Source organism: Chenopodium quinoa, unplaced genomic scaffold (assembly GCF_001683475.1).
Source record: "Chenopodium quinoa cultivar QQ74 unplaced genomic scaffold, ASM168347v1, whole genome shotgun sequence".
NCBI classification, from domain to species: Eukaryota; Viridiplantae; Streptophyta; class Magnoliopsida; order Caryophyllales; family Amaranthaceae; genus Chenopodium; species Chenopodium quinoa.
Genome location: NW_018742484.1, coordinates 3,930,158 through 3,950,104, shown reverse-complemented (window position 1 = coordinate 3,950,104; position 19,947 = coordinate 3,930,158). Strand labels below are relative to the sequence as shown.

Genomic DNA, 19,947 nt, shown 5'->3' with positions numbered 1-19,947 from the left:
ATCAAAAGATGATGATATTAATTAAGAGTTAACCATCAATATAAAAATAATTTGAATAAAACTAGAACGTTATTTTTAATAATAATGAGCGAGTCAGACTGTCAGACTATTAATAAAACTCAAACAAGGTCACACTAGGCTAGAAAAATTCATACTAAGTTCCTGTTCACTTCACCTTAAAAAATGATATTAAGTAAAAATAATTTCAATTTAGTAAAAATAAGTTCAATTCAGTAAAAATAAGTTCAGTTCAGTAAAAATAAGTTCAGTTTAGTATATATAATTTCAATTCAGTAAAATTCAATAACTATAAAGAAGAAATATAATTGAAAATCAGTATTAATAATTTTAGTTTAGCAAAAATAATTTCGTTTCAGTATAATTAATTTAAGTTCAGTAAAAATAATTTCAGTTCAATAAAAATAATTTCAATTCAACAAAAATAGGGTGAAGTGAACTAGGCCTAAATCGAACCAAAATTTTAAAATTCATACTCCGTATTAAAAATCAATTATTGAAATATAAAGTCTTGCAAAACAAATCAATTATTGAAATATAAAGTCTTGCAAAACATGTGAAGAAGAAACAAAGTTGACAACCGAATATCATGCTTTTTTCAAATAATACCCAAGAGAAACATTTTAAAATGGAAAACCTATGAAAAATAATTTTTGTGTCTTCTGAATACTTAGCGTCACGGAATAACCTCCCACTTTTGCTTAATTAATTCAAATTTATTAATTACTATCTACGTTTATTCATATAAATTGGACCGTGCCTATAAAAAATTAATTATATAAATTAATTATATATATATATATATATATATATATATATATATATATATATATATTAATTGGACTGCCACCCATCCCATTATCATTTATTTATTTGTTACATTATCAAATTTGTTTCGAATAAGTAAAAAAGTGGCTTATTATGATCATTCTATATTATTCTCTTTTATTCTGTCACAATTAGTCAAAAGAAAAGTTTTCTTTAATCATTAATTTAGGTAAAGGTATGTTTCGCTGTAAGCATATTAGATCCACCCATTTAAGTTTTTTAGAAGTGACAAACTTTACACTAATAACAGCTAAAGTGAATTAAGTGATGATATGAGTCATCTCAAAAATTTGACACACTAATTTAACCAATCACTAAAATTTTCTATAATATTAATGCAAGTATATACAACATAATACTTCTTTGAATGTGTTACCACTCTTAACGGAAGTGATCGACAAATAAATTTTGCATTATAATGTTGTTTATTAGTTGTATGATATAATGATATATGTCGCTCTATGAGATTGAATGTAAGTTACTTGCTTGCTACTCCCTTTTTCTTTTTTTTTTTTACAAAAGCAAAAGGGATCTAGTCACATTACATTAAATTAGATAGGTTAATCCGACAATATCTTACAATATCATTTGCCCTTTGAACTTGCTCTCTGGGAACTTTTAAAATAGTGCACCTCTGAAACAACGCCCCCACTTCCTTTAGTTCCTTAAGAATCCAAGTTATCGAGACTTCCTTGCCCATCTTATCCTGTAAATTGTTCACCAAGGAAGTAGAGTCAGATAAAATAAGGATTCCTTGCCTGTCTTTAGCTCGAGCCCACTTCATTGCTTCCAGGCATGCCCAACCCTCACATTGAATGACGGATGCTGTCGTTCCATGTTTCCCTCCCTCTTCAATAGCATAGCCTCGGGTATTGATTTGAACCGCCTAACCTATCCCAGCTCTCGTGGTCTTTTTATCCTCATGAACCATCTGCTTCCACAATGAAGTCATCAAAACCGACCTTATCAAAACCTATCCTTGCTTGCTACTCATGAAACGATAAAGAGTCGATATATACATTATTGTGGAAGAAGTCATGACTCATATCATGAGGAATGAGTTCATGATATAGATAGGGATCCATTTATTCGTTCCCTTTCAATTAGTCCCTTAGTTGTACGTCAAGCAAAATCGTGAAAATGATAAATTAAAATGTGGGATTCCTGAATTTCCTACTAGCTGGTAACTGAATTATCTCGTAATTACATTATTCAAAAATTAACAAGCTTTTATAGCTAAATATATATTACTCGTACAGTTATATGATAGTTACTAGTAGCATATTACGTTGCTAACTTTTATCAACCTTGTCATAAAAGAATTATCCCACTACGACAAGCATTAATTAAACTTGCATGGTGCACACACTACCCATATATAACCTAGTTACATTTAATTACACGGTGGAGAGATTTATCATTAATTCATTATTATCCATTTCTTTCTCATACAATAAAGATGTAAATAAATTACCTCATCCAAACTATAAAAGGAACTGTGTGTCAGCTTTTAATACATCGAAATCAAATACCTAATTCAGCATTACTTATTTTTACTTCCAATTTACTCTAAACTAATTAATGCGCACTCATCTATTCAGGCTAGAATTTTCAAAAGTTATACCACTTTTTACATTTTACTTTATATATACATAAGAATCATTTGCTTACAATTTACATCATTTTTCATGTATTCTTACTTCCAGCTAGCAAAGCAATAGTAAATTAAAAACCCAAGAGCAACATTACAAAAAGGTCAATGCCTATGGCAGGCGTGAAAGTCTTAACGTTAGTATGCGTATGTAATGACAGTAGGAGTGATCTTATGTCCCCGAGAGCTCGGTACCCTTCAATGCCTAAGTATCCCAAAGGGATTTCGACGTCAATGAAAGGAAATATGGAAGAAGGATGTAAGAGTAGTGAATGGAAAGCTATGTATAGAGTGATGGGAATGACATGCTCAGCTTGTGCTGCTTCAGTTGAGAAGGCTATTAAACGACTTCCGGGGATTAAAGAGGCTATTGTTGATGTTTTGAATAATAAAGCTCAAGTCATTTTTTATCCCAACTTTGTTAATGTAAGTTCTTTCTGCCTTATCTTTCTATTTTCGCTACTCCCTCTATTTCAAGATAAAAATGTTTTTTTTATTTTATTTTAGTTTATTTTAACTATTTATGGCTGATTAATCGTATTTTCTTACTATGATGTAAACTAAAACATTTTCATATAGAATATAATTTTGTTAGATTTTTTCCAATTCGTTGTTTCACATACTATATAAAAGGATTGGATTTTATGATATTTTCAATGCATGCTTGAAAATTTTAATGATTAAAATATGACTTGAATGTGTGCAAAAACAAATGTTGTGATTCTTGTGAAAAGGAGGGAGTATTAAGCAATGTTTTTGTTTGGGATATCAATATATACGAAGTATTATCTTAGTTTTATTTTTATTCTTCACATATTTAAATGTGGTTGTTTAATCCCATTGCCTGATTGTTTTGAATAAATTATGAAAATTAGCTTTCCTCGAATGATCTGTAAAGGGGGAAAGACCATTCTACAGTTCTCTAATTTTTTAAAAATTACTTGTATTTTGTAAGTGGGAAACAAGAACTGAGATGAAGAGAAAACAAGCTATAGATAAAGGGTGGTAGTCAACTTTCTTTGATCAACAATTTCTTAATTATATGATAGTTCTGATCTAAAAAGTAAATAGCAAAAGTATCACTTATTTTGCTAATATTTTGCCATGCAATAAATTTTTTCTTAATGTATTGCTAATAATAAGCTTCTATAATTAAGTTTATATGAGTAATTTATAGCTTAAAGGAAGTGATATCTAGTCAACCTTATTGAGTAAGAGTGTATAAATATTATGATTTATGAAGTATTTATCTTTCCTCTTAAATTTCAATATTCAATACGTTCATGCATTACAAAAAAAACTTGTAAGAAAATATTATACGTGTATTATACCATTATGTATTTATGTTTGCTCTCTAGTCATATTCATAATGGGAAACTGAAATAAATTCTTATGACACAATAATGTTTAGTGTAAAATTCCCTTTCATTGCAACAAAAAAGATAGAGACTTTGATAACTACTGAGTGACAAATATATTGAATCAAAATATTGTTAGGCCCGTTCACTTTACCTTACTTTTGCTGAACTGAAAATATTTTTATTGAACTGAAATTATTTTTGCTGAACTAAAATTATTTTTATTGATTGTCTATTATATTTCTTCTTTGAAGTTACTGATTTTTACTGAACTGAACTTATTTTACAAAACTGTACTTATTATTACTGAATTGAAATTATTTTACTGAACTAAAATTAATTTTACTGAATAGAGAACAGGGCCTTAGTTAAATGTACTCCATCTATCCAATACATTACCAAATTAGGGCATCAAACTATGTTACTAGTTTAGTAGTTTACCACTCCCAATCCAAGAATCATACACAATCTATCTACCATATATACCATTTCCACTAACCAACACTATGAATCCACCACTGGACCCATCTTGGCCTCTTGGGCACCATCACTAGACCCATCGGGGCCGCAGCCCTAGCCACTAGTCCGCCACTAGCATTGTTTTTGATCTTTTGGGAGTACTCAAAAGGTGCAAATGGTATGTTATTCCAAGTAACGACCCATATAATATTATACTCCCATCGTTTCTTTTTATTCTTTTCAATTGGAATATTGACACGATAATCTTCTAAAATACTATCAATGTATAAAATATAACAGTCATGTTAAGTTTTATTTGGTTTGACTCGATAAATACTTTATTAATATTCAATTATTATAATTTTTAATTTTTATATTTTACTCCCTCCGTTTTTTATAGGTTAGAAATGAAATTGCGCGGAATTTTAGGTAGTTTAATAAAATAAGATGTTAATGGGGTAGATAAGATTATTATATTATTTAAAAGTAAAGTGGTGTGAGAGGGAGTGAGGACCATTGAAAGAGTGGGGACATTAGTGGGTAAAGATATATTATTAAATTGTACTACCTCCGTTTTTTTATAAGTTAGAGTTGGAAAATTCCACTATTCATTGGTCATCATTGACTTAATTTTTTTTACCAATATATAATATATAAATATGATCATATAATATGTTGTTGGATTTGTCATAATGTCTACTTTTATAAATTATTTTTTTCATAATTTTTACTAACCTCTAATTAAAGATATTAATGGTCAAAGTTGTATCTCGACAAATGTGCAAATCCAACTCTAGCTTATAATAATAATAAAATATATATATATATATATATATATATATATATAAAAAGAGGGAGTAAGAGATTTCCAAAAATGGAACTCTAGCTTATAAAAAAAAAGGATGAAAATAGTAACTCTAGCTTATAAAAAAATCAGAGCGAGTATTTTATTACTCCCTCCGTTTCATATTAAATGCAACATTAGGGTGTTCATAAAGTTTAAGAAAATTTATAGGGTGGGACCCAAAGAGAATCTTTTATATAAAGTATCGTTGGTAGGAGAAAGAAATAATAAAAAAGTAGTATAAGTGGGGTTCGTAGGAAATAGAAATAATAACATATTTGTGAAAGTAGGGTTAGTGGGAGAGAGAAATTATAAAATAATGGTGGATCCTTGCCAAAAATAGTAGTGTTGCAATTACTATAAAACGGTCGAAAATGGAAAGTGTTGTACTGAATATGAAACGGAGGGAGTAATATGCAACTAAATATAATTGCTATCAAAGTTGCACCGGCAAACATGTACTGTTAAAATAGTTAAAATAGGAAGAACATTTAGAAATAGATCGAGGGACTATTACATAGTTCTTCTATTCTAAATTAGGTGACACGTTTTGACTTTTGACACTATTCATTAACTTTGTTTTGACTAAGATTTGTGATTTATAGGTATAAAAATGCATAGTCATGTGGGATCTTGTTAGATTCACTTCAATGTGTACTTAATTGAAATTCAATTTTTAGTATTTTTTACAATAATTTAATCAAAGATATTTTCGATTGAACTTTTGCATTGTCAAACGTGATAAAAGAAATGTGTCATCTAATTTGGAACAGAGGAAGTAGCTTTAACAATGGTGTATGACCTATCAAAAGTCCTCATATGTAATCTATGACTTTAAGCTGCTTGATTTTAGAATTTGTGTACGATTAAAGAAAAGGCTAAAAAATCTAAATAGTTTACTTTGGAAATTGGATGCATAATTTTATATTGAGAGAACACAGTATCTGTAATGCCAATAATAGTGCAATTTTCGTTTATGTAGTCACAAGTGTCAGTGTACTGCTTATCAAACTTATGTATATTGGTACATAAGAACATAGCTGCAAAACCTAAATTTAGTTACATGCATGCTTTAAGAAAGTTTTAGCAATGATTTTTCACATTCTTTCATCTTTGCTGACCTATAAAAAGTGTCAATGTTGTATAGGAGGAACGAATCCTTGAAGCCATTGTGGATGCTGGCTTCGAGGCTGAACTGATTGCTGATGATATTAACGATGGAAGCAGTCAAGTATGCCGGTTAAGGATTAGAGGAATGACATGCACTTCTTGTGCAAATGCCATCGAAACTAGTCTCCTAGGAGTTCATGGTGTTAAAAAGGCACAAGTTGCATTAGCTACTGAAGAAGCAGAAATTCACTATGATCCGAAGCTTGTTAGTTACAATGAATTACTAGAAGCTGTAGAAGATAGCGGGTTTGAGGCTGTACTTATCACTACAGGAGAAGATAGATGCAAGGTGCACCTAAAGGTTGATGGGATAAAAACAGATCATTCTTGGAGAATGATTGAGAACTCACTTAACATTCTCCCCGGTGTTCAAAATATAGATATTGATCCAAAACTTCAGAAAATATCTGTTTCTTACCAGTCTGATAATACAGGGCCAAGAGACTTTATTGAAGTGATCGAGTCAGCTAGCTCAGGGCGTTTCAATGCAATGATATATCCCGAAGATCACGGAAAGGATTCACATAAACAGGAAGAAATCAAGCAGTATTACAGATCATTGCTGTGGAGTTTAATCTTAATGATCCCAGTGTTTCTGACATCTATGGTATTCATGTATATTCCGGGTGTTGGAGAAGTATTTGACACCAAAGTTTTGAAGATGCTAACTGTTGGTGAGATAATAAGGTGGGTATTAGCAACCCCTATACAATTCATTATAGGCCGGAGATTTTATATTGGGTCTTACAATGCTTCAAGGCATGGTTCTGCTAATATGGATGTTTTGATTGCGCTGGGAACAAATGCAGCCTACTTCTATTCAGTCTACACCGTGGTTAGAGCTGCTACATCAGAAAAGTTTGAGGGAACAGATTTCTTTGAGACAAGTTCTATGCTTATTACCTTTGTACTTCTAGGGAAGTACCTAGAGATATTGGCGAAGGGAAAGACATCTGCAGCAATCGCCAAGCTAATGGACTTGGCCCCTGAGAGGGCAGCATTATTAACCCTTGATGCAGATGGAAAGATCCTGAAAGAAAAAGAAATTGACAGCAGATTGATACAAAAGAATGATGTGCTTAAAGTCATTCCTGGGGAAAAAGTAGCCTGTGACGGTTTTGTAGTTTGGGGCCAAAGCTATGTCAATGAAAGCATGATAACAGGAGAATCGCGGCCAGTACCTAAGAGGAAGGGTGATCTAGTAATAGGAGGTACAGTGAATCAAAATGGGGCCTTACATATTAAGGCAACACGCGTTGGATCAGAAAGTGCACTTTCTCAAATTGTACGACTGGTTGAATCAGCACAAATGAACAAAGCACCTGTGCAGAAGCTTGCTGATCATATATCTAGATATTTTGTGCCATTGGTTAGTAACTTAGTAAGCATATAAATTCTTGGAAAGCTCAACTATATTAAGATACTTCAACATTGTTTATTACTTACTGCTTTATTCCCCCAGGTTATCCTTTTTGCAATTTCAACTTGGCTTGCATGGTTTTTAGGCGGAAAATTCCACAGCTACCCAGAATCATGGATACCACCATCAATGGACAGCTTTGAGCTTGCACTACAGTTTGGCATATCTGTCATGGTCATAGCCTGCCCGTGTGCCCTGGGTTTGGCGACACCAACTGCAGTTATGGTTGGTACTGGAATTGGTGCTTCTCAAGGTGTACTGATCAAAGGAGGCCAAGCTCTTGAAACTGCTCACAAGGTATGTTATACTTTTCGTATCTTGCATTCAATAAGCTTAAAATGGATGAAACTATAGTTTAAGGAGGCACCCTGGCAGCTATTAATACACTCCATTATTCTAATATACTTTTGTAGGTTAATTGTATTGTGTTTGATAAGACTGGGACTCTTACAGAGGGCAAGCCAGTAGTTGTCAGCACGCGACTTCTGAGACAAATGGTGCTGCGGGACTTCTATAAACTGGTTGCCGCGGTAGAGGTAGTTCATTTTCCGAAAACTTGCTGATTCTTAAATTTCACACCTTTTCTTCTGTTGACAAACCCCAATGTTATAGCTCTATACTTCTGAGTTCTGATAGTCTTTAGATTTTAGACTAATTTCAGAACAGATGCAGAGTATATTACCCATTGTTTCTAGTCTTGGCTGAGATATAAAGATCAATGTTCTAGCTCAATACTTCTAATACTCAAATTATGCTTCCTTTTTCTTTACATAATAATAGGGAATGATTTCCAGGTCAATAGTGAGCACCCATTAGCAAAAGCCATCGTCGAGTATGCCAAGAAGTTTAGTGAAGACAAAGAACACCAAATTTGGTCAGAAGCGAGGGAGTTCATGGCCATTAGTGGTCATGGTGTCAAGGCCACAGTCAACAACAAGGAGATTCTTATTGGAAATAAGAGCTTGATGTTAAATCAAGGAATCACCATCCCAGCTGAGGCAGAGGAATTGCTTTCAGAAGCCGAAGGTAAGGCTGAAACAGGCATACTGGTATCCATTAGTCATGAAGTTGCAGGAGTAATAGCAATTTCTGATCCTCTGAAGCCGTGTGCACCTGAAGTCATATCTATTCTTAAGTCCATGAGTGTTGAGAGCATTATGGTGACTGGTGACAACAAGGGGACAGCCAACTCCATTGCCGGACAAGTTGGAATTGAGACCGTGATTGCTGAAGCTAAACCTGAGCAGAAAGCAGAGAAAATAAAGGAATTACAGGTCAGATTTTGAAAACTCTCCTTTTCCCTATTTAAGAGAAACTAACAAGCATAATTTAGAAGTATTACCTTCAATTAATCCTTGATATTTGTGATATAATACTTCTTAAATTGTACTTATGGACATATGTAGCTCCTCACCTCACTGATGAAGTGATAATAAACACAGGCTGAAGGTTATGTAGTGGCAATGGTTGGAGATGGTATTAATGATTCACCCGCATTAGTGGCTGCTGATGTCGGAATGGCAATTGGTGCTGGAACAGACATTGCCATAGAAGCAGCAGATATTGTTCTGATGAGAAGCAACTTAGAGGACGTCATAACTGCCATCGACCTCTCAAGGAAAACTTTCTCTAGGATACGATGGAATTATATTTGGGCTTTGGGTTACAATGTACTCGGTATCCCAATTGCTGCTGGAGCTTTGTTTCCCTCATTAAGATTCCGCTTACCACCATGGATTGCTGGAGCAGCGATGGCTGCTTCATCAGTCAGTGTTGTTTGTTGGTCACTCTTGCTGAAGAATTACAAAAAGCCAAAGATATTGGACACCCTTCAAGTTAAGGAAATAAGGGTTGAGTGAAAATGCCTATTAATACATTATATGATGGGTAATTGTGTTAGCTACAATAGTTTTGTACGTATCAATAACCTGAAGGTGGCTTATACTTAGCTAAATCATGGAATTGTAAATAGGTTAAGTGGAAAAAAAAGTGCCACAGTTCTTCCACTTCCCTGTTGTCCACGTAAACGTTGGGTCAGATCGAAATCAAACTCTGAACCTCATGGACGGGAGGTGAGGCCGGAACAGCAAACAATAAAGCCAATCTGTTTCAGGATCAGATTACTCTCTTTTACAGATAATATATATGTATCCTCTGTGCTACAATGTGTACAGAATTCTCCTGGCATTTGGTAGTTTAGCAGTGTAATTCGAAATGTGAGAAACATGATCTAGTTACATTTGTCAGCAACAAGCTAAAAGCAATGATCCACACACACATTTTAAATCATCTTCTCTTTACTTTTCAAAGTTCGCTCCAAAAAAAGCCGTTCTAAACGGGTACCTCTCACTATCCAACTTGTAAGCCAGACTCTATAAAGGAACCCCACCCCGAAATAGCCTTTTTTTTTTTTTTTTTTTTTTTTGGGTATATAATCTACACCATGAAATAGGACATAAAGAATGTTTGATACGACAAAAGGGGGATTGTTGCTACTTATATTAAAGTTGGGCTGATAAGAATCAAACACTGATCTTCATTATTGGGGCTTCAGAAAAGAGTTTCGATCAAGTAAACTCTCATCTTATTCTCTTTAGCATTTTTACGTATAGATTACAGCATATACTAGAGTCGATTATTCTCTTAAGCATCTATTATGTTGTACACCAAAAGTCAGGAATGTAGGAAGATGTTCTTGAATTATATTCTTCAACAAAACAGAAGCAAATCAAGAGCATTTATCAATTTCCATCATTCTTCACATCTTTGATTGCAATGTTGAAATTTCTCTTTGCTTCTGAATTTTTATCTTGGCTCTGTAAAGAATCCCATGAACATCATCAAAATGGGGCTGTGTTGAAGCTTTTGTAGCTTCAATCCACTTTTGAATCTTCTTGTATGGACTCAGTATCCTAGCACGATCCTTTTCATCCAAAACCTAAAACCAGGAAAAATTGAATGTCACACTCTACCTAGCTTCACTGGCTTGTAAAACTAAAAAGCTCCAGAAAGAATCTAAGAATTACTTTTAGCTTTAGGTAAGCTTCGTTCACGCTAAAAAGACCAAAATGTACCCATAAAAGGCACAAATGAGAACTGAAAAGTTTGAGTTACATATCAGACAGAATAGACACAATGTCTATGCTATATAATAAGCAAGTTATCGTTTGCTGTTCTTTCTTATATACATTATATTGAAAGCACAGCAATGCTCAATACCATCTTCATCAATAATAGCAAACTTCTCTTTATTAAATGAATATTTGTCTATATGTACCTGATATACATCACTTTTATCTTAATATTTTTTCTGAAACAATTATAACCCATAATATTTTAGAGTAACGCTACCTTTAACTGAACATGTAACGAAATTTGACCTTCAAACCATCATTAAAGGCAAAATGGTGATGATCACTGCCGTCTAGTCAAAATTAAGCTGAATGATAATCAATTTAAGGCCAAATTACTTCATTTTTCAACATAAAGGAAGCATTAATGTAATAAAAATAAGTTTGTAAAAAGGAGCAAATTTTTCTCATTAGACCCCTTCCCTATTTTCTTTTCTACACAGTTTCCAATTTGAGGTACTTTTCCCCTCCCCTATTCTATATTTCTATTCTTAGCAAACACCTTTTACCATCTGACTAACCCTAGTTACCACATAATACATACACATTTGCAATATCTTACTCTATCCGGCTTTTCTTTCATCTACCCACCTATTTACTCCATCTATCATTTTTTTATCTGCCTTTTATACACCCATTCACCTTTCTCAGTATTACCTATATAAAAGAGTCTACGATAAGAGGAGAAGAACAAAGAAAATCGGAGGGCGTATATTTAATCCAGTTGTTGAGAAAATTCACCTAATATTAACAAAAAGAATGTCATTGAAAAAATAAGTATTGAACAGGACTATTCACTACATCCAGCAACTTACTCGTACCAATATAATTCTAATATATAACCCCCCCCCCCAAAAAAAAAAAAAAAAAAAAAAAAAAAAAAAAAACATTTTTAACATTTTTTTTTACTGCATTTCATAATGACCGGTGATCATAGCAAGGAGTCAAGGACATTTTACCATCTTAGCATAAAGTCATCAGTTCAACGGTATCTTACCACATGTTGTCACGATTAGGCATAAACAGCTTCAAAATGGAAACAGAAAAACATATAAAAAGAGTTTAAACTGCTCACCTCTAACTGCATGATCTCACAGACAAGACTAAGGTCTGCTACAGATGGCTGGTAACTACCCAGCAGAAACTTTCCACTTCCTTTGAGCCAGACTGATTCGATTTTTGACAAAGACGAATCCAATGTTTTCTCTGCTTTGGCAGCAGCTTCAGGATTTAAGGGTCTGCCAAGTGCTGGGCCAAGTGTGGTATGTAAAACATATCTCACTGGATAGCAGAAAACAAGTCATTGTAAATAACTGTGGACCTAAATCCATAAGCACTGAAAACAAGAAAGAGATTATCAGAAAATTTGACAAGACAGCCACCTAGATAAAACAAAAACAAAAGAAGTAACAAAGAGAGTTTACACAATAAGTAAGCAAGAAGACAAAATAGGAAACCATCCAATAATTACCATGTAGTTTGACTTTGACATTATTTCAATTTCATAGGCACATACACAAACACTAAAAAAAATCTAGATGGTATCTCCTGTAGTCCTGCATAATAGCATCTGGATATCTAATTACTGGAGGATCTAGCTTGTAATGGCATTCATACCATGAGATCAGACAATGGCATTTCATATTCGTCTCTAACAAAGTAGTCTAGGGAGCATGACACTAAAAAGAGAACCAGACACTCACATGAGAAAAGGATTAAAACATTTATGTCTACTAAGGCTTTATCAATATATGGGGGGGAAGGATGCTTGCAGAGGGTGAGAGATAGAGACGTCTAATATGGCCCAGAAGGCAGAAGAGAGTTGCAGATCCTAAAATAGCACCAGTTATTGCCCATCACTAGACATCTCGAGAGTCAATGCCAATGAAAGATTGGAAAGATATACAGAAAAAGTCAAGACCCCAAGACACCTATCCAGAAGATAGTATATTTTCAGGCAGGGGCTCAATTGTTGATAAAATTTCCTTGATTGGTAACATAGAAAATTTTTTGAGCTCATTTTCATTCCAAAGTAGAATTCTTTTTTCTTCCACCTCAACTATCTTAGATACCATATGCATCACAGATTCACCGCAAGAATTAACCCAAAAAGTTTCAAGAATCCTTAAAATAGTTCTCCCTGATTGTTTGTTCATGCTTGTTACTATAATTCCATCTTATTCTGCAGTTAATTAACCCATTAATTTTGCAAAAGGGTCAACTAATTACAGAAATTTACACCCCATGAAGAGGAGAGAGAGAGAGAGAGGGAGAGGGAAAACGTAGTGATAAATCTTAAAGGACATGGGGGCAAGCAAATGAAATCATTCTCCAAAGCAGGAGGCTGCAGGAAATTGGGAAGAATGTACAAAGGCAAGTTAAGAGAGAACAATAGCACAGCAGTTTGAAATACCCAACTTTTCCCTTCCTGGACCAATCCAAACAATATAGCAGAAGAATGGGGAAAACGATTATGCAGTATAGCATTGTGCAGTGGACCATATAGAGCCTAAGTAGAAAGCTAATGTCATCTAGTAACATAAAAGTTATGCGACAAAAGTTTCTATCCTCACAACAATAAGAACTCCTATGGCAGCTTCACACCTAATTCAAAAAATCAAGCAATCTGGTAGGGGAAAAAGGGTATCATAAATTGCTAAAGATTTATCTGGCCGCACACAAGGATTCTGCTTTGAAAATCGTGCATATTATCCACAACCACAATATAGGCTTGGAAAGAAGGATAGGCTAGCAGCCTAGCAGTGATGTCATGAATCTGTTTTCAGTTTACAGCATATGTGATAGTTGATAAATAATAATTAATTGAATAAAATTAATGTAGTATAGACACATCAAGAATGCAAAACAGGAGAAGAAAATCACAGTACTTGCTCCATAACGCAGATTTAAGTGATGCCAATCCAGCACTGAATGGATCTTAACCCTCTTGCTAACATCAGCAGGATACCTTCAAATATTACAGTTGATCAATGATGAATAGATGCATGAAGAGTAATAAGGTACTGATTGGTGCAAAACAGATAAGTGAAAGGGAATCCAGTATTATGCCAAATAGTGTGACTTCTACAAAAAGAAGATATCTTATTCATTCATTGGCATAATTAATGGATTAAACTTAGTTTATATAATAATTAATCTAATAGTGCAACTTCTACAAAAAATGATTACTGAAAACGAACTTTATTATATACTTTGTACTTTTTATCAAATTATTTTAGTTTATACTATCCTTTTGGTTTCACTGAAGATCTAACAAGTTGTTTGACTATGACAGTTATTTTTTTCCATTTTAGACATGTTTAGATTATTTTTTTTATAATTATTTCCTTATTGATGGTTAATATGGTTAATGAAATCAAGATTTTGATTCATTTATTAAAAAAATACGTATACAATGAGATTTGGTTATTAAAAAAAGTAATTAATAGATTTTTTTTTTTTTTTTTTTTGAACAAAGTATTAATAGATATCGTTAGACTCACTATTCAAAAAAAAAATATTGTTAGACTCAATTGTCAAATAAATTAAAGTTAAAAGAAAAACATTGTGGGAAAATAGTTTACCTTGATGTCTCTTTTAGTATAAAGTAAATAGATAAAAGAACCAATTAGAGATTCGTGAGGGTAAGGGGATGGACTCACCAATGATCTGCCACTCCAGGAAATGCACAAGCAAGGTAGATAAGGATTGCATGACTGGAAATTTTCATGCATATAGTCAGTTAACTTTAATACATAAGATATAAGCTGAATGAAGCTAAAAATTATGGCAGTGTACTGACTTTAGATTAAGCATAACGATTTAACAGCATGCTCACATATCCATGGAAAAGCTCTATAGCAACATTAATGATTGCAGATAGATCAAATGAGGACAATAAATTAACAGGTGCAAGCAGCCATTACTTTATATTCTAACAATAAATTTTACCCAATATTAGCAGTTTATCACTCATCACAAAGCGCTTTTTTACAGAATTCCAATATTCTACTTAGCAGTAAGTTAATTATGTTACTTGGATTTGGAGGATGCAATCATGCAACCAGAGAAGATTTCAAAGGCAAGGTAAAATACTAAGGTTGAGAAAGATGCTGCATTGACCATAAATTATTTCAAACAACTCAGTGGGTTTTTGGTAGGCCAGTGACAGCCAGAGAAGATTTCAAAGGCAAGGTAAAATACTAAGCCTAGATAAAGGAGGAAAGATCATTTATAAGATGGCAAAGAGAAGACAAGAGACAAGGAAGGATATTGGTATGGTGAAGTGTGTCAAAGATAAGAACCAAATAGTCCAGAGGAGGACATCAAGGACAAGTGGAAGGGGTACTTTAACGAATTGTTTAATGGAAGTAATGGAGTGGTGACAGGAGATACGTCCGTGAGTGATGAAGAAATCAACATGGAGTATGTGCAGAGGATTAGGAGAGTAGAGGTGGAGATTGCACTAAAGAAGATGAAGCCTAAGAAGGCGGTTGGCCCTGATGATGTACCGATAGAGGTGTGGAGGTGTTTGGGTAAAATTGGTATTGATTGGTTAATAGACCTTTTCAACAAGATATAGACGGCTACAAGGATCCCGCAAGATTGGAGGAAGAGCACCTTGGTCTCGGTCTATAGATCAAAGGAGACGCTCAAGATTGTTCTAACTATCGAGGGATCAAGCTTATGAGCCATAATATGAAGTTGTGGGAAAGGGTGATTGAATATAGGTTGAGGGCATGCACAAGCATTTCGGATAACCAATTTGGTTTTATGCCTGGGAGATCTACTATGGAAGCAATCCATTTGATAAGACAAATGATGGAGTTTTATAGGGTAAAGAAGAAGGATCTTCATATGGTCTTTATTGATTTAGAGAAGGCATATGACAAGGTGCCAAGAGAGTTACTTTGGTGCGCAGTGTTGAAGGAAGGTATCCCACGAAGGTACGTGGACTTGGTTAAGAATATGTATCGGGATGTGTCAACAAATGTGAGGACATGTGGAGGGTTGAAAAAAGATTTCCCTATTACAATCGGATTGCATCAAGGGTTTGCATTAAGCCCTTTTCTTTTTGCAACGGTGCTAGATGAAGTAACTAGACCAATTCAAGATGAGGTTCCATGGTGTATGTTGTTCGCAGATGATATCGTTTTGGTGGATGAAACTAAAGATGGGGTTAATGCTAAGTTGGAGCAATGGACGCAAAGGTTGGAATCTAGAGGGCTTAAGCTAAGTCGGAGTAAGACAGAATATTTGGTATGTCGTTTTGGTACTCAGAGGGGGACAAGCAATGAAGTGGTGAGTTTGGATGGAAAGGATTTGACCATGAGTGAATGCTTTAAGTATCTTGGGTCGATCATCCACAAGAATGGTGACATTGATCAAGACGTGGCTCACAGGACTAAGTTGGGGTGGCTTAAATGGAGAGCGGCCACAAGAGTGTTATGTAACCGAAGAATTCCCTTACAATTGAAGGGAAAATTCTACCTGCCATAAGACCATTGTTGCTTTATAGTACAGAATGTTGGGCTTCTAAGAAGGAACACATTAAAAAGATGGAGGTTATGGAAATGCGCATGTTAAGGTGGATGTGTGGGAACACTCTAAGAGATAGAATCAGGAAAGAGGTTATTCGCAAGAAAGTAGGTGTGACAGACATTGCAGATAAACTAAGGAAAAATTGCCTGCATTGGTTTGGGCATGTAAGACGAAAACCCAAAGGTGCACCGGTGCGAACAGTGGAAGAGACCATGGAGGGGTTAAACGAGGGAGAGGGAGACCGAAAATGACTTGGTTGGAAGGTGTTAGGAAGGATATGAAGTGTATGGATTTGCATGAGGATGAAGCATTGGATCGTAAGGGATGAAAGAGGAAGATTTATGTCGATGACTACGCGGAATAATCAAATTTGGTTCATGTTAGCCGACCCCACTTATGGGATTAAGGCTTTGATTGATTGATTGATTGATTGATTGCACTCAGTGTCCCTACATCTTCAAATTGAGAATTTCCATTTCAACTCTATACCCAAGACTACGTAGTTTGAGCATCACATAGTGTTGTTTTATCCATAATAACCATTCTTGCAAGAAAATATAAGCCAATCCAATGCCTATCAATAATACGCAAGAAATGAAACACAGATGGTCGGGGCAAATTCTGAGGAGGCATCCAAATGTCTCGATGATAGACATGGGATAATAACTTCTACTCTCACTATATGATTTGAGAAAGGGTAAGAATAAAAATTGACCTTTTCATGCTTGCTACTCCAATCAAGAAATATAATATTCACTTTACTTTCGGATGCCCTGAGGCTTAAAGTCTGTGTTTCTTCTTCATAGGAGAATCTATCACAACAGCCTATCTAGTCATCAATTAAATAGAGAAAATTCTCTTATTGAAATACTAGACTAGCCAACAGAATAGGAGGGGGATAAAAAATAGAAAGAAAAGGAATTGACATCCTACTATCATATGGAGACTATTTCAGTCTGAGACAAAATCCAAGTATTACCTTTCATACAGCTTAAATCTTCCATCAACTATCGCAGGAACTTGCTGCAGTGGGTTTATCTCTGAAATGTAATGATCATGAACAATATAATAATAGACACAGTAAGAAGATTGTTATAAATAGACACAGTAAGAAGGGAAGGAAGATGCAGAATTGGTAAAACACTAAAATGGACTTGCAGAGATTATGACAAGCATAGGAAAAATTAATAACCAGCAGACATCTCCAGTTAATGTAAATGATATCCAGGATAAATACTCCACATATGATCATTTCACTCTCAGCTCCCAGCCTAAAAAGAACAAACCACTCTTATAGTATTACTTTCTCCAGATACTAGCAGAGAAGTTGAGCTAAGAAAGGGGTTCTCTTTCTCACAAAATAATAAACTTCTCTCCCACTAAAACAAGTCCAATTGCAAATCAGCAGTATAAAATTGATTATTTTAAGTCTCCTCCCAAACACTTTTTCATAACCCTTACTATTTTACAATGGATATACGTACATTGCCTTTCTCATGCTTGAGACAAAATATAGTTCCTGCTAATTTTGTAGCACTATCTCTCTCCACAATTTTTGACCTTTATATCATCATTTTCAAAACTTTCCATAAAAGACCCAACACCCTTTCTCTATATTCATTGTAACATTTAAGCTTCAATCTCCAAAAACTAATTTTGCCAAATGCCCTACACTCTTAAGGACTCCTTTGGTATAGTTAGTTAAGCCTTAAATTCTCCACATCAAGAAGCCCAATATATTAGAGGTTTTTTTTTTTTTATCTATTTAACACACCAATATGTCAGCAACAGGCAAATTTCAAACATAGGGGATGTATAAGGCCAAGGGAGCTTTAAATAAGGTATTTACCAACATTAGAAGCTTCTAAGGCACTAGTCTTTGGGGTTCGAACATGAAATTGACTTTCATTAGAAGTGCTTCCAGTATAATGTAAAAAGCAATAATATTCAGGAAGAAGAGAAAAATCAACTAAGGGTAAAGGGGTAGCCACTGCACAAAAATAAAATGAGGAAACTCCTAAGAATGATTTGGCTTGTTAGGATGAAACTACTAAGCTAAAATTTTAAAAAGGGATGCTACGAATTCTACAATACAATAGATTAGTGGGAGATGATGCTCTTTAGATAAATTAGTGACCAATTTGGCATCTTTATCATGATCATAGCCCGTGGCTCAAACTAGGCTCTTCCCACAACACAAGGATGGCTAAACTCGCCACTGGAATGGTTGAATATCAGGTGCCTTTGGGTTCTGGATTTGGCAGCAATTGGGTTTCTCAAGGTATCCAGGACATAGGGTTTCAGGAAAAAAGAAACCATGCTCTACTATCCTATACTCCTATTCAAATCTTGGAGTCAATCAGCTTCTCTTTCTTATAAATACTGAAATTTAGCTTCTCTTTTTATATTTTTCCCTCATGATCTTAAAACAGTTCACTTCCAGATCAACTCACAACCTTAGGCAAACAAATTACTCATACAAGCAGAGGAATTAAGCTAAGTAATTGGCAAACAACACTGCTTCTCTTGCTCGCACCCATAAATAAAACTATAAAAGAGCATGACTCAGGCCTTAAATCAAGAGATACTAAGTTGAATTCTCTCTCCAACAATTATTCTTATCCCTTTCCACTCCGTAAAGGAACAAACCCTATGCATGATAATACGCTTTTCTCATGATTGGCACAAATTTTAGCACTAAATTCACACCCAAAAAGGGGGGGGGGGGGGGGGGGTTCTTGTTTTTAACAAAATTGTAAACAATTTTAGAAATTTAATTACTTGGGAGTGGAATTATACTCATGTATATTTATCTTTCTAATTTGAGAGCATGGGAAAAGAATTTCACATCCAATTAATACAAATATTCAACTTTTATATGAATTATTACAACTTCCTGAATGAATCAGAACTAATTAGTTTCAATAAATTCAACATCGAATTAGTAGAAGAAGCAAAAAAAAAAGGGTTACCAGCAAATTCAGGAGATAAATGCTGGCGCTTGAAAAGATCAATTTTGACTTCCTCGAAATCGATTTTGCTAAGCCTGCAACAAATGCAAAGAAATTAAATCATAAGTAAAGTAGCAAATTGAAGAAAATAGCAGATTAAAGAACAAAGTAAATAAATAAATAAACGAAAATGGAAAATTTTAAGAGAATTCGAGTACTTGCAGAACAAAATAACAGCTCGAGAAGGCTGGGACATTCGATCTGCAAAAACTTTCAGAGTCATTTTTTCTTTCTTTCTTTCTTCTTTTGCTCTGGAGTCTGGACTCTAGTGCCTTAGTGGGATTGGTGAGGATTAATTGTACAAGTATGATTATACGGACTTTTAGAAAATCTGCAAAGTACTTCCATTTGTCATTTCACGTTTATCAATACAATTATTTATTCATCAGTATCTTTAATTACGTCACAATTTTTGTATGCGGCCTGCTGTATCGTGCGACAGGGGTTACTCGAGTTACTCAGTCAGGGCTTACTTGAGTTACTCCTGACCGAGTAACCCCTCAAGTAACCCTGACC

At 34.3% G+C, this 19,947-nt stretch overlaps 2 protein-coding genes across 3 annotated transcripts; one reads left to right on the top strand and one right to left on the bottom strand.

The window, feature by feature from the left end:
* Positions 1-1,562: 1,562 nt before the first annotated feature.
* Positions 1,563-10,037, top strand: LOC110719448 (probable copper-transporting ATPase HMA5). Of its 2 annotated transcripts, none has more exons than XM_021898394.1 (6): positions 1,563-2,923; positions 6,306-7,709; positions 7,791-8,045; positions 8,162-8,284; positions 8,543-9,022; positions 9,191-10,037. In XM_021898394.1, the coding sequence occupies exons 1-6, from the start codon at positions 2,606-2,608 to the stop codon at positions 9,605-9,607; spliced, it is 2,997 nt and encodes a 998-aa protein (XP_021754086.1). In that variant the 5' UTR covers positions 1,563-2,605; the 3' UTR covers positions 9,608-10,037. The 2 variants fall into 2 exon arrangements, with proteins under 2 accessions (XP_021754086.1, XP_021754088.1); XM_021898396.1 differs by having other exon boundaries at positions 1,564-2,923; positions 6,306-7,697.
* A 224-nt stretch (positions 10,038-10,261) lies between these two features.
* Positions 10,262-19,758, bottom strand: LOC110719449 (glutathione S-transferase T1-like). Its single transcript, XM_021898397.1, has 7 exons — positions 19,590-19,758; positions 19,393-19,466; positions 17,400-17,460; positions 14,542-14,595; positions 13,768-13,847; positions 11,955-12,160; positions 10,262-10,686 (listed from the first exon to the last, which is right to left on the bottom strand). Exons 1-7 carry the CDS (start codon positions 19,652-19,654, stop codon positions 10,507-10,509), a joined length of 720 nt encoding a protein of 239 aa, XP_021754089.1. The 5' UTR covers positions 19,655-19,758; the 3' UTR covers positions 10,262-10,506.
* Positions 19,759-19,947: the final 189 nt, after the last annotated feature.